General features: G+C 46.4%; 1 protein-coding gene across 7 annotated transcripts in view; it reads left to right on the top strand.

The window, feature by feature from the left end:
* The window catches only part of Fhl1 (four and a half LIM domains 1), a 40,825-nt gene extending 33,084 nt beyond the window's left edge, over positions 1–7,741 (top strand). For 3 of the 7 annotated variants that reach the window (XM_041637251.1, XM_041637248.1, XM_041637249.1), the window contains exons 2-7: positions 3,661–3,842; positions 4,837–5,011; positions 5,542–5,711; positions 6,139–6,325; positions 6,916–7,118; positions 7,544–7,741. In XM_041637251.1, the coding sequence (XP_041493185.1) occupies positions 3,687–3,842; positions 4,837–5,011; positions 5,542–5,711; positions 6,139–6,325; positions 6,916–7,118; positions 7,544–7,627 (975 nt within the window). In that variant the 5' untranslated portion in view covers positions 3,661–3,686 and the 3' untranslated portion in view covers positions 7,628–7,741. Of the gene's footprint in view, positions 1–2,600; positions 2,684–3,660; positions 3,843–4,836; positions 5,012–5,541; positions 5,712–6,138; positions 6,326–6,915; positions 7,119–7,543 lie in introns of those variants that run through there. The other 4 variants (XM_041637252.1, XM_041637253.1, XM_041637247.1 and 1 more) reach the window with 3 other exon arrangements.
* The last annotated feature ends 7,527 nt before the right edge of the window (positions 7,742–15,268 follow it).

Below are 15,268 nucleotides of genomic sequence, written 5' to 3'. Positions count from 1 at the left end.
TCTCTCTTCTGGCATACAGACATAACTGTAGACAGAGCTCTCATACGTAAAAAATCTGTCTATTCTAGGGCCAGAGAGATGGCTCAGTGGTTAAAAGCACTGATTGCTCTTCCAGAGGACCAGGGTTCAATTCCCAGCATCCACATGGCAGCTCACAACTGTTTGTAACTCCAGTTCCAGGGGATCCGACACCCGTGGCAAAACACCAATGCACATAAAATAAAAAAATTATTAAAGTTCACAAATTTGACATTACTAACATACTTTTAAGTATTTCAGCTTGTTTGTGCATTAGGCAATAAAACCAACATTCCTAGACATGCTATTTTATCTTGATTAATAGGTGTTTCCACCCATAGAAATGACTTAAGTCAACTGTTAAAAATCAGTCCTAAAATAGTCCCTTTGAAACCTGTTTTCTCCAGCTGTATGCAGAGTCTGGCCTGAAGCATACTGTGTTGGGGAATCTGAGGTGATCCTGATTCCTCCTGGTTTTAAAGAACAAAAAAGTCGTACTCTGCCGAAAGCAAAAACATGAAAGCACTGAGACCCAAAACCTTCCTTGTTGGTACCATTAACTTAGAGTTGGCTCATCTATTGTCTCCATGGTATGCTTTAGACCTCGTGTTAAAGGAATGATATGGGTGTGTGTGTATTCAATACACTTTGGTACAGGTGTGTCCAGCCTGCTACCCACAGACTACCCACAGCATCCCAGGATAGCTACAAATGGGGCCCAACACATTTGTAGATGACAACATCATATCACAGTGTCAAAAGGTTGGAACCCTGCCCCTGAATACTTCTGTGTTCATTGGTGAGCTGTGGATTCTTTGGTCGTTTGCTCGCCTAGAAGCTGAGCAGGTCATGTTCTGTAGCTATGGGACTGAGCAGTGACAAAAGGTGGGACTGGCTCAGAATAAATGCTTGTAAAGTAAGCAGGCTCGGTGGGTACATCTCTGGCACTATAAACCATAGTTTTTGTAGGCTTTCTCTTGAAAACCTCTAGGCACCAGCTAGCTGTGGTGGCTCGTGCCTATAAAAATTTCACCATTTAGGAGATCAAACTAGAAGGTTCACCACAAGTTCAAGACCAGCCCTGGACTACAGAATTAGACTTTGTCTCAAAGAAAAGCCAAAACAAAACTCCTAGAGATAGCTAGAAAGGGAATTTTCTGTCTTTTCTAGTATATTTTCCTTTTGTGTGACATCAGCACGTATTTTTTGTAAAAGATTAATTTATTATGTATACAGTGTTATGTGTGTTTGTATGCCTACTCTCCAGAAGAGGGCATCAGATGGTTATTAGTCACCATGTGGCTACTGGGGATTGAACTCCTAGGCCTCTGGAAGAGCAGCCAGCAGTCAGTGCTCTTAACCTCTGAGCCATCTCTCCAGCCCCAGCACCTATATTTTAACCATAAAATTAGAGCTCAGCAATATCAAAAGGTAGGGCAGCTCCTTTTAGGCATGGTCAGTATAGTTCTTGGATATAGAAATATTTAGAATTCACTACTGCTTTTCTAGACATTAAAAGAGCGATAGTAAAAAGAAAAAGGCAACTCAGTAAGAGAGAATGATCGCTTTTCAAATGTGGCCCTAGGTGATAGGATCTGAAAGGCTAATTGCATCAGGGCGCTTGTGCTGTACAAATTCTATTTCCTTGCCATTGGTACTAAGGAGCCACTGATCATTTGAGGTCCTTGGAGTTAACTCTTGCATTTTATTTATTTTGTGGTACCAAGGATTAAAAGCCGGGACTTGTGTGTGTTAGACAAGGATCCTGCCACTAAGCTGTATCCTCAGCCTTTTAAAACTTTTTAAAATAAAAATCATGAGATGACAGTTCCGCTAAATTGCATAGGCTAGCTTTGAACTCACTCTATTGTGCAAACAAGCCTTGAGCCTGTGGTCCTGTATCAGTCTTCTGAGGTTATAACAGGGGTTGCAGGTTTGTACCACCAGGCTGATGTGGCATATACCCTTACTAAAGAATCACTTGGTTCCTCAAATCAGCCCTTAGCAAGAAAACTTTGTTATACAATTGCCACATGGAGAAGAAAACAAGAGTCTCTATGAGATGGGAGAGACCAGCTAGAACAAACGGAGAGTGATTTTCCCACAGGCTCTAATGGCCATGGGTACTGGTACCTGTAGGCTATAGGAAGTTGAACAGATGGCGCAAAGTAGCTGAGTAACTCCAGGAGATGGGCCCGGCTTCCTTGTTGGACGCACTTTGTATCTAACATAGGCACACAAGGGACTCTCCCTGGTACTCTTCCCTATTGATTTGACAGTGACAGAACTGTGCCAGGCAACTGTTGTGGTACAGAAATATCACTCATTTACTTCCCGAGTCAGCTCTCTGAGATGAGGGGCCTGGGAGGTGGCAGTGGAAAGCAGCAGGCATTGTGTGTGTTCCATGGCCGGCTTTCCCTTGTTGAGTGACAGACTACAGAGATTGACAGGTCTGAGTGAGAGTTCATCAGCCTCTGCCCAAGCCGCCCAAGCGGGTTCCCAGACAAAGGGTGTGGTTTCCTTAGCTCACTCTCTGCTATTTGGTTGCGTATGGCAACAGGATCCAAACAACTTAGACATGTGGTTGTATTTAAAAAAAAAAAAAAAAACTGGGAATGGAACCCAAAGCAGGAGTGTGGGCCATTCAGTTGGTGGAAGAGCAGCGGTGAGTAGCAGAACTGCTCGTTTCTTTCCTCCATTCTTTCTCGAAATTACATGGTGGATGAATAGTTTGGGTTCAGATAGTTTCAGTTCCTGTACTTCTAACACAAATAATTGCTGTCTGTTTACTCCTGTAAATTCCCTTTTTTAAGTGTGATAGGAAAAATTAGCACATGTGTATAGAAATTGGAAACTAATAGAAACCCAAATTTGGTGCCTTCCTGGTGGCAGGATTCTCTACTAAATGACTTGGCAGAGGGGCTACGGAAGACCTTAGCAGGGCTCTGGTACTTGGCAGACCTCTTATATATGGTTATCTAGGGCCATAGCTGAGGGAGTTTGTTCATGGGAAGGGGATGGAGGGAGGAGGTCCTTGGAATTATTTTGAATCTTTGCAGAAGTCAGTTTTCCAGATTCAACTTGAAACTTTTGCTGTTTAGAGCAGCAAACATACCAGAAGGTAATACGTCAGTGAACAGCCCAGTCCTTACTGGCTTGACCTGAGAAAAGATTTGATTTTGCTGCGTCACAAAGCGTCACCTCACTGTGACAGATACTTCATGGTTGCCTTGCCCAGGAGTCTTCCTTCTTTACTGTCCCACCTCACCTTTCCATTCCAGGTTCAACAACAGATGGGTCTCCCAGGATCCTACCTTAGAATAAGTACTGGTCCTCTTGCCATCCTTAGTGTCCTCTGTGAGTCAGCAGAGTGATTTCTGACATGTCCGCAGGGAGTCGCTGGTCCTTGACATGTGGCATTTAGTGTTCAAATCAGAGGTATTTTCTTCCTGGGAGCCGTAGTGAAGTATCAGTTGTCGTGGCACTTGGTAACTAGCCAAGCTCAAGTGGAAGCTAGGCCCTGAGGACTAGAGGGTTTTCCTAGCTCCATGGCAGCAGTGCGCAGGAACCTCCGGAGCCTTCTGTGACAGGGCACCCTTGTATTTCCCTTTGCCCATTTGTTCTCCCTGCTTGCCTTTCCAGGTCCCTCCAGCTATAAGGTGGGCACCATGTCTGAGAAGTTCGACTGTCACTACTGTAGGGACCCCTTGCAGGGGAAGAAGTATGTGCAGAAGGATGGCCACCACTGCTGCCTGAAGTGCTTCGACAAGTTCTGTGCCAACACCTGCGTGGAATGCCGCAAGCCCATAAGCGCAGATGCCAAGGTAACTATTGTCCCCGAGGGGGAACAGGGCGGGCTGGGCTTCATGTACTTTCTTGCAGCCGCGCACCGTTTTGAGTTTTCGTCACAGCAGCCTTAAGTACTTGAGACAGGTTCTATGCTGCCTAGGGTACTTTTCATGCCCCCTAGCTTAAAATAGAGTAATATGGGCCTTGGACTAGATGGCCCACTAAGGCCTTTGCAGCTCTTGAGTTGGACAGGTTGAATGGCTTTTATCGAAATGCTCGGCAAGAGAAGTGTTTGAGTTTGGATTTTCTTATTTTATAATTCTTGGACATTTTTAATGAAAGATTTTGATAACAATACCCAAGTATAAACACAAAATTTGTTCGCATTCTATTTATCTTCTGTGTGCATAATTTGAAGGTGATTTTATACAATGTTTTTTTATTTTTTTTTTAATTAAACATAATCCTATCATTTCCCCCTTTCCCTTTTCTCCTTCTAGCCCTTTTGGGCATTCCCTAGCCCCTGCACCCTTTCTCTCAAATTCATGGCCTCTGGTCTCCTTTTCTTTTATCGTTGTTACTTTTTGAAAGTAATTGTGTGTGGAATGACGTTTATGTGCTATAGCTAAACGTACCGGAAAGGTCTTGTTTTCCCCAGAGATGCAGGATAAACTGTGTTGCGCTTTGACATTGTGACTGTGACCCAGCACGAGACCAGATGTGCTTTTCTTCTTCTTCTTGTGGGATCTATTAACCCTCTAAAAGCTTCAGATTTTGAAGCGTTTGAATTTCAGATTTGTGCTGAGGGCTCTCCTACCTCTCCTCTTATGTCCTTTGGGAGCTCTGAGGCTTTCATCTACACTTCAGTATTCTGTTACTCCTAAAAGCACAGGGCATCCCCACATGGAAGGGGCTGACATCTGAGTGAGTAGTTCCCCGGCCCTGGAGAACCTGGTGTCTGATGGTAAGGCTACTGCCACTGCCCCCAGTACCCCTCACTGTGGCCACCCTGCTCTGCTTGATGTCCAGGAGGTGCACTATAAGAATCGCTACTGGCATGACACCTGCTTCCGTTGTGCCAAGTGCCTTCACCCCTTGGCCAGCGAGACCTTTGTGTCCAAGGATGGCAAGATCCTGTGCAACAAGTGCGCCACTCGGGAGGACTCCCCCAGGTGCAAAGGGTGCTTCAAGGCCATTGTGGCAGGTACTGGCCCCCTGCTACCCTGAGGGCAGACATGGTGTGTGCTTGCTTGTCCTGGTGGGGCTAACATTGCTGTGAGCTGCTTTTGAGATTTTGGCATATATATGTACACATATACATACACGTATATATGCGTACACATATATGCTCGCACACACGCACACACTCGGAGACTAAAGAACACTGGCAAGAACAGTCTGGCAAGAGAATGAAGTGAAAAGTATGTAGCTTTTTCTCCTTTGGGTGTACTAAGTGACTGGTGCATGCTTCTCCCTCAGGTATTTGGGGTTAGGTGAAGCTCTTCAGTTATTGCAAGGGTGGAGGTGGGGGAGTGGGGGTTCAGGTGCCTCATCCCCACCTGTAACAGAACCCTCCGTTGGCATGACTGCAAGTAACACATGGGGATAGGTTGAGGGAGGCCACTGACTGCAGGGCCTGCATCCCCTCGCCTCTGGGGAAGGGCTGGGGAGCTGAGCGGATGCAGCACCCTGCAGAGCCTGTCAGTGTGGCTATTGGATTGCTTCCCTCTGCAGGAGACCAGAACGTGGAGTACAAGGGCACCATCTGGCATAAAGACTGCTTCACCTGCAGCAACTGCAAGCAAGTCATTGGGACCGGAAGCTTCTTCCCTAAAGGGGAGGACTTCTACTGTGTGACTTGCCATGAGACCAAGTTTGCCAAGCACTGCGTGAAGTGCAACAAGGTATGTTGTGGTAATTGTGCACCGAGCATCGTTCCCTGGTGTTGGACAATTTGCAGCGCACTGCACACACACTATCTCATTCCATCCTCATGATAGCCCTGTGACGTTGGAATTATTGTGCCCATTTTACAGATGAGGAGCCTGGGGTTAGAAAGCAGTGCTACAGCTGATTCTAGTCATCAGCATGTGCCCCTCCATTCTGAGTCAGGCATCCCTGGCTCTGGAGGCCCTGCCTCCTCTACTTCATTGGCTTCTGAAGAGGCTGACCTTCTCTAAGCCTTGGTGTCTTCATCTGTAAATTGGGGATAATAATAGCACCTGCCTCCCATGGCTGTAATGGTGATTAAATGAGATACTGTATACCAAAGCACCCAGCTCAGTGCCTGGTTGTTGAATCTGAATCCCGGTGCCCCACTCCCTGGTCTAGGCCATCACATCTGGAGGAATCACTTACCAGGATCAGCCCTGGCATGCCGAGTGCTTTGTGTGTGTTACCTGCTCTAAGAAGCTGGCTGGGCAGCGTTTCACCGCTGTGGAGGACCAGTATTACTGCGTGGATTGCTACAAGAACTTTGTGGCCAAGAAGTGTGCTGGATGCAAGAACCCCATCACTGGTAGGCTAAAGAGTCCTTGCTAAGTCTGCCAGGCTAGTTTTTTTGTGCATGGTAACCATCTCTCATTTCCTGGCGTCGGTTTCATCCACAAAGGCCCCTAGACAATGCCCCTACAATGGTGGCCCCAAAGGCCTCCCCCAAATAGTTTGGATTTTCTCCCAGGCCAGATTAACCCTTGCAATGCAGAACACTTCCTGACTACTATTGACCAACTAGCCATGCCAGTTCAAGCGCTGCCCAGGGGTGAAATTGGGTGGGGGTGGGGCAGGCACAAGGGGTGGGGGGTTAGTGGTGGGAGAGCCAGGAGAGGGAGGGGGTGAAAAGAGGGGATGGGGAGGGCTAGGGAGGCTGGAAAACTAAAAGCTGGCATTATACCACTCCATAGTGGAAGGCTAGTGCAGAGGGACCTGCTAGCGGGGTCATTTTTATGTATTTTTAATCTTTTTGTGATCAGAAGCAAAGCTAATCACTTCATTCCTCATCTTGCGGCCGCGATCCACGTGCCCTGAGCCCTTTCCCTTGCCTCCAATTTTCCCATCTCCCCGGGGAGCCTTGAAATGTACATTTGAGAAGACTTTTGCCATCCTCAGGGAAAAGGACTGTGTCAAGAGTGAGCCACCCAGTCTCTAAAGCTAGGAAGCCCCCAGTGTGCCACGGGAAACGCTTGCCTCTCACCCTGTTTCCCAGCGCCAACCTCCGGGGCAGGCATCCGGGTGGAGAGAGGACTTGTCCCTCGTGGGTGGTGGTTCTTTATAGAAAAAATCGAAGCTTAGCAGCTCCTCCTCGAGGCCCGGTAAGTGCACACCCCACAAACAGCCCAAGTTTGCCTCCTGGTGGCCACTTTGATGCCATGGCCCTGACTTTAAAAGACACTGGTTATGCTGGGAGGTCGGTGCGCGTCACAGAGCTATAGTGGTGGTGGCATGGGAACAGGGGTTCTTTAAATCAGGGAAGCCATTGGCTGAGCTCTGGCATCTTTTCAGGTCCTTGACAGCCATAGAAGGGTTGCGGCGGCGCGGGGGACAGTGGCGGCACGGGGGACAATGCGCGGTGGGAGACAATGCGCGGTCGAGTAGAGGGGAGCAGAGAGCCCGGCAGACACTGACTGTGTGCCTGTCGACTCTATGATCGGGCAAGTTGTCATTTTATCTCTGACTCCTGGGTTCCTCATCTGTCTTCATTCAGCTGTTCTCTCTGTTTTCTTGTGTTTTCCCACAGGGTTTGGTAAAGGCTCCAGTGTGGTGGCCTATGAAGGACAATCCTGGCACGACTACTGCTTCCACTGCAAAAAATGCTCCGTGAATCTGGCCAACAAGCGCTTTGTGTTTCATAATGAGCAGGTGTATTGCCCCGACTGTGCCAAAAAGCTGTAACTTGACAGGGGCTCCTGTCCTGTAAAATGGTATTTGAACCATGCTTTGTGTCCTTTGCTCACTCGCTCTGTTACCATCCATAGAGGAGGAGTGGGTTTCCACCTTCAAAGTTGCTCCTTCTGTCCTTTCTCCCATTTTACAGTATTACTCAACTAAGGGCACATTGTGATCATATTAGGATTTAGCAAAGAGCAACCTTGCAGCAAAAATAATTTCTCTTTTGCTGCAATGGAAAAAACAGAAACTTAGATAGACTCTTCTGCATGTTTCTCATAGAGCAGAAAAGTGCTAACCATGTAGCCACTTCATGATGTAAGCAAGAAGCATAGGCGATAAAGGCTCCCACTGAGATGCCTTCCAGGGCTCATCTGGGACCCTCTATGCTGTCACATGACTGATGCGCAAGAGTTGGAGCGGCTGCTCCAACTCCCTGCTCACCTTCTTCTGTGAGCAGTAGAACTTGCCAGAATGCGTGGTTTAACTTCATCAAAACTCTGACCTTCCTTCTGTTCTTTTGTGCTGTCACAATGCTAACACGAATTTGCAGAGAATTAACATTTTGAACCTAGCTGTAACTCTCAACTGACTTTCCCCCTACTAACGTTTGACTCCCCACGTGGCGTGTTTTCTGATCATTCCTGCTTTGAAGCATGGAGCACACAGGTGATTTGGAGAGTGTAAGTAGATCTGAGGAAACGAGCCTGTTTCAGGACATCGTCACAGTGACTTCTGGAAGCTTAACAAAACTAACCCTCCTGTCCTTGTTCATTTTTTAAAATTTTGTTTTAATTAATAGTAAAAATAGTTTATGGGTTTGGAAACTTGCATGACAATATTTGAGCCTCCTCAGACATCCCTGCAGTTTTGGGATCCATCCTATAGAAGAGACAAAAACTCTAGAGGGGCAGCTGAGCAGGCACAGACAGCTGTCTGTCATCAACAAGAATATGACATGTCAAAACCGTGACAAGTTGATTCCCTTGTGACATAGTTGTCTGCTCTTTGTCTGTGTTCAAGAAAACCACAAAGTCTTGTGATTCTTAGAACGTTCCCTCAAGAGTTTAGCTGGGTCTCGGGGGCTGTTGGGGGTGGTCATCATCCTCCCCAGGCAGGACTGGTTTTCCACCTCCTGCATCTCTGAAACACAGAATACCTACTTAACTGTATTTTCCATTATATTACATATATAAAGAGACAATATCAAGGTAAACATGTAATGAAAATACATATTCGTATATTACTGTAGCAGTGGTCGTAGATGCCGCCAGCTCACTTCCACACTGTCATTAGCTGTTTCCATCTAACGTTTCAGTGTATCCTTACAAAAATAAAAGCAGCATAGAAAGAATACGTCTCCTGTTTTTTTATTATTATGCCCAAGACAAGCACGGGTGTGTAATAATGCTGCAGCCTCAGAAACTTGGGGACCTTGTTCCTGGCGTCAAGGATATACTTAGTTCAGTGCAGTGTACAAACATGTAGCACCACCGCGGTCCAGTTTTTTTCTTTTTTCTTTTGTTTTGTATTTAAAAAAAAAAAGCCTCAAAGTATTTCCCAGATTTCTGCATTTCACAAGAGCCAATGATGCTTGCATGGGCAGGATAGCATAGGCAGGAAGGGACTCCCAGATGAGGCCATTTCAGAAGGAATCTTGCTTTCCCCTCATTCCTTCATTCCTTTCCCTTCGGCCCTCTAGAGCCTGGGATCCATGCGCCATTGTGTCTTTCCCATCTGCCCTTCCTACCTGCACCCCCCTAGTGCTTTGGGCCATTGTCTCCTTTTGAGAGATGGGAGAGCAGAGGGAGAGGCTGGCCTGGTATACTGAGCCTCTGTGGAGTTGGAACTCCTGAAGCTCATATTCTTACCCATCCACCCTTCGCCTACCCTAGAGGTTATTTTAAGAGGCCCCAAGTGGGGGCTGGAGAGATGGCTCAGTGGTTAAGAGCATCGCCTGCTCTTCCAAAGGTCCTGAGTTCAATTCCCAGCAACCACATGGTGGCTCACAACCATCTGTAATAAGGTCTGGTGCCCTCTTCTGGCCTTCGGCATACACACAGACAGACTATTGTATACATAATAAATATTTTTAAAAAAAGAGGGCCCAAGTGGCCACCAGCAATGGCAGTGGCAATGGGTGCCAGCTGTGCTCACTTCTTGTTCTAACGCTACGTGTCTGCTAACCGCAGATTGGAGGGGTAGCAGTTAGGCCTTCACAAGCCCCCTGGCAGAATAAAAAATGGTTCTATTTTGTGGGTATCAGAATTTTGAGAGATACTAGGGTCAGAGTGGTCTTCATCAGCTGAAGCATTTGCCATCTGAGAAGGGTTGAGGCCTGTCAGAATTGACCTCAAGCCTTTTTTCCATTTTGCTGTAGATTGAACCCAGGCCTCTTATGATCATCAAGAATGTGAACGTCCCCTTTGGGTATGCTCCTTTTTAGAGAGATTGCCTGTGGCCACACCCTGAAACCACTGAAGAGAACTTATCTAGGTTTCTAAGGTCCTGCCTTTGCTCCATGCCGGCACCATCCGCCTCTGCAAGCTTTTTGTCTTGCTGTTCTGCCCAGCATTCCTTCCCTTCCCAGAATTCCAGAGTCTCTCCCCAGAATGAGTTATGTGGCCTCCAGTCCAAGGCCTCTCAAATTGTTCTCAGTCCCTTCCTACCTTTACTTCCCATTCTGCACTGAACTTGGCTTCTGTCACTTGAGCTCCTCTCCCATGGCCTCGGCTCCACCAAGCCTTGACTGGGAAAACCTTAGCTGCTCCCGAGTTACGCTAACAAAAAGCTGCGTTGCCTAAAATGCCCGGAACCATTTCTCCCACTCACTCCATAGTCTGTAACAATAGTCACCTCCCCCAAAAACCTGCCTTCCTTACCCAAGGAACAGGCCTACTGGGCATCTGCCTCTGTGCTGTTTGCCCTTAACACTGATCTTCAGAAGCAAACGTCCTTCATTCACACCAGGCCTAATTGCCTCAACCAGTGCTGGGCCCATTTTCCAGGTGAGAAAAATACAAGTTCAGAGAGATGAAGGTTTCCTAAAGCTACACAGCTCATGGGAGAGGCCGGTCTGGGCATACTACTAGTGTGTCGGGACAGTGCACGGCACAGAAGTGGCATATCAATGAGGAAATTGATCAGGATATCCACGACTTTAGAAGACACTTGTTTATTGCATGATAGGGCTCAGGAGAAATGGGGTTACATATCTAGTTACTACACTGTCTGCAGACAGGCCCCATCTGGATCAGAACACAGTAACCTATTGCTAACAGGGTGATAACCTGAAGCCAGGTTGTCTGGGTTCAAATCTTGGGCAATCAACAACTCACTAAGCTTGTTTCTTAAAATGAGATAGAATGGCTCATTTCAAAATTGTATGCATGTGATAGGATCACAGGAGAGCTTAGGGCGGTAACGGGTACCACGTAAATACACAATCAGTGTTAGCAAGGGTTCTGTCCTGAACACTGATAGTGCTCGACCCTACCTACAAGTCACCCTATAGCACTCATGAACCGTGGTAGGGGGTGGATCCAAGTCAGCCGGACTTGGATTTGGACACTGGCGCCACTGCTTTCTAGGTGGGCGACTGAACTGAACGTCAGCGTCTACGTATTACCATGTCTTTGTAGGTAGAAACATCCACACGTGCCTCAGATGCTGTGAGGACTGCAGGGGCTGCCTCCCTAGAGCCTGGCACTTCCTATGCAGATCCCAGACTTCAGTGGCTGCACTGCAGCTGCGGGAGTTGGAAGGCCAGGAGTGGCTAGGACCCATGAGGAAACAAGAATGCTGGGAAAGGGAACCTGGCCACTGCTTTGGCTAATTAAGGAAGTCACTGAAAGTGACACACACAGAGCAGTTGACCTTTGCTACTAGCTAAGCTTATGTCTCAATCCCCTAGCTTTGGCCACAGAGTCCATAGAGTATGTGGCTTTTTGGGAATGAAAACGCCCATGGATTGCAGTAACAATCCCTTCACCTGATTGATAGGAAAAAGGTTCAGAGGGGAGGCAACTTGGGGCCACACATTGCAAACTGGCAGCCGCCTCAGCTAGGGGTTCAGTCTTTGGAGTCCTTTGTAGGATTCCTTACAGTACTCATGTGTTCAGAGAATCATTCTGCATGATGTGGCCATGGTAACAAGGGCACAGGAAGTGTGCTGCCCTGAAGAATCTGTTGGATGTGGCCGAGAATCTGTGTCCCTTAGGGGACAAGACATAATAGTAGGAAGGACTGTGAAGAGGCTAACCCAGAAAGTGATCTTTGGAAGTCTGTCACCTTGGAGCTGTGAACGGAACACTGGTTTGATCAGATGGATTGATATGACCTGGTGCCGACAGGAATGAAATATGTCTAGATTATGCTGATTCAAATATACATAGAAAATGCTAGAATGTTGCCAAAAGATAGCTCAGGTGGCTAAAGGCTTTTCCTACCAAACCAGATGGCCTGACTTGGATTCTCAGACCCCACAGGGTGGAAGCACTCAATCCTGCGATTTGTCCTCTGATCTACCTCCACATGCCTGCTGTGAGACCCCCCACCCCAGCCACAGGAAAGAAAGAAATGTAAAAAAAGCTCTAGAATGATAAGCAAGGAATGGCTGCCGCTACTTTATCAACACCAGATGACAAACACTAGGGAATAAATACGGGCCTAGCTTCATTAAAAGCAAAACTTAGTGAGGTTAAAGCATGATGGACAGATTGAATTAACTGATTGATTTGTTCAGTGGAAATTGCCATCTTCCAGCTTGAGTGTCCTGGAGTGCTAGAATTACAGGCATTGTGCTACAACACCTGCACAAACCAGATTTTAGCATTGGGACCTTGGAGCCAGTTGGTGGCGGTGCACGCCTTTAATCCTCCCACTTGGGGGGTAGATGTAGGTGGATCTCTGTGAATCTGAGGCCAGCCTGGTCTCCAGAGGGCTACACAGAGAAACCATGTCTCAAAACAAAACAAAAAGGTAGAACCTTGATCCAGTAAGATGTTCCGTTGGCTAAAGTGCTTGGTATGAGAACCTGATAATCTGAGTTTGGTTCTTGGATCGCATGTAAAGGTGAAAGGAGAGAACTGACTCCCAAAAGTTGTTCTCTGACCTCGATGAACACACTATAGCATGCCTGTTCCCACACTCACGATGATGGTGATGACAGTGGAAGCCAAAAAATTACGCAGGCATATCGGGACATAGGCAGTCACAATAATGCCATGAAGAAATGTGTACATGAGCATAAAAACTGCCTCGGATCTATAAAGAAGATAAGGGGGAGGGAGTTACAAGATGGGGAGATATCTCACTTGGTAAAGTGTTTGTCTCTTTAAGTGTAAGACCTGAATTTGATCCCCGGCTCCCACCTAAAACCTTGGGATGTGACTAGACTCATCCTTGTAATTTCTGTGCCAGGGAGGTGGAGACAGCACATCCCTGGAGCTTGGTGCACTAGCCTAATGAGTAAGCCTGTCGGGTCTCAATGAGAGACCCTATCTCAAAACCTAAAGGGAAGGGCTCCTGAGGAATGGCCTGGGAAACTGACCATCGGCTTCCACATGTAGATATACATATGTGTGCAAACCCCCACACTCACATGTCCACACACATGGCCATACATATGTTCCCCATAACTGTTGTAAAAATGTTTTCATCAGAGGAAAATACTAAATCTAAGGGTTAAAAGGGCCAGGGGTGTAGGGAATGGGTTTCTTTCTAGAGAATGCTTAGAAAGAAGACAATGGGGGATGGTTGCACGACCTTGTGAATACATACTTGGGTTAAGTGGTGCTCTCTAACTCTGTGAAGTGACTCGTAGCTGCAGCTACATGGGAGGCTAAGCCAGAAGGCAGCTTGAATTCATAAGCTCATGACCAGACTGGGCAACACAGCAAGATCCAGACTCTAAATAAATAAATAAATAAAATATAATTGATACATGTTTATTACATTATTTACTGCAGTAAAAAAAATAATAGCAAAAAACCCACTTTACCGGTGTGCCTCAGCTATAACAGCTCACATAGGAAGAAAAAAGACCAGCGCTTTGCTGGGCGGTGGTGGCGCACACCTTTAATCCCAGCACTCAGGAGGCAGAGGCAGGTAGATCTCTGTGAGTTCAAGACCAGCCTAGGCTACAGAGCGAGTTCCAGGACAATTTGAGTCTACACAGAGAAACCCTGTCTCAAAAACACCAAAACAAACAAAAAGATCAGTTTGAAGTTTCATTTTCCTGTTCCAAACCTGGAACTCTGCTAAATCACCAAGCAGATGACTAGGAAAGATGAAGATTGGATTGTTGGTTAGACTTGCCAGTGGCCTGTATTCATAGCTTGCTTGACATTTGGTATCACCTCTATACCACCACCAGTGTGGTTTTATTACTATAACGAAAACAAAGCTGGTTTTATCCAGGACATTTATTTCATATGGCACCTACTTACAAAATGTATTGCAGCAGACGACATTTGTATAGAAAGATATCAAAAGCTCATCTTTCAGGATGATTGCCTTTTGCTGTCTACATTTAAGAACAAGTATCTAAAACTAGATTTGAAACCTAAGGCACCCTGCCCTAACACAGAACAAATGGAGCAAAGGCCCAAGCATCAGATAATATAATTATTTCCTTTTGAGAATTCAAGATTGGTGGCCAAAGGAACCTGTTTTAAACAATTTGTGATTAAACACCCAAACTCGGTGTTAGGACAAGGAATGTGAAATTACATCACCTTTGTGTGTACATATACATGAAGCACGATTAATAAAAACCGGGGTTCAACCTTAAGATCCAAAAAGCAAAACAGCCAGCCACTGGCTCTTACCTCGACCTCAGTCTGAAATGGTGATCCTGCAACCTGGAATCTCAGAAGGAGACTATGTCTGAGAGCTGTCTCCCCCTGTCTTATAATCCTCTCTAGTTCTGGGATTAAAGGCATGCACCCCCCAATTTCTATGACAACTAGTGTGGCTACTGGGACTAAAGGTGTGTGTCATTGCTGGCTGGTCTGTAAGGCTGACCAGTGGGGCTGTTTTATTCTCAGATATCCAGGCAGTCTTTATTTATTAAAATACAATTGAAATGCCTCTGCTTACATGTGTGAATACACACGTGTGTATGTCCATGTGCCTGTCACCAGAACTGAATAGCCCTGCTCTTGTCTTCACTTGTTGAAAGTGCCTAGAAGAGACAAACACATATTGTTGATAGGTCCCAGGCCCCAGTGTATACTGAAGGACAGGCCTGGGAAGCAAGGCGGAAAAAGCTGTAAACACACAGTATTTAAAGGAATTAATTGGACTCGGTGAGTCAACAGCCAAGTACCGTTGCGACCAAACAATGCGCATTTGGTGTATGAACCCTGCTAGGTACTTGGAGACGAATCACTGATGAGAGCATGAAAGATATCGATGGTTTCAAGCTTACATCTTCTGGTTCGGACATTTAGAAGTCTCAGCACTGGCCAGGGATGAGAGCTGAATTTTATGTACGTACGTACATATGTACAGGCAGGGCTGTGTCTATCAGGAAGACTCTGACCCAACTCTAGTGAGCACTCTGAATTCCTCT

This window comes from Microtus oregoni, unplaced genomic scaffold, assembly GCF_018167655.1.
Source record: "Microtus oregoni isolate MIOR12 unplaced genomic scaffold, Mior012 000052F_002, whole genome shotgun sequence".
Taxonomy (NCBI): Eukaryota; Metazoa; Chordata; class Mammalia; order Rodentia; family Cricetidae; genus Microtus; species Microtus oregoni.
Note: the sequence above shows the minus strand (reverse complement) of the source record. Positions and strands in the feature narration are given on the sequence as shown.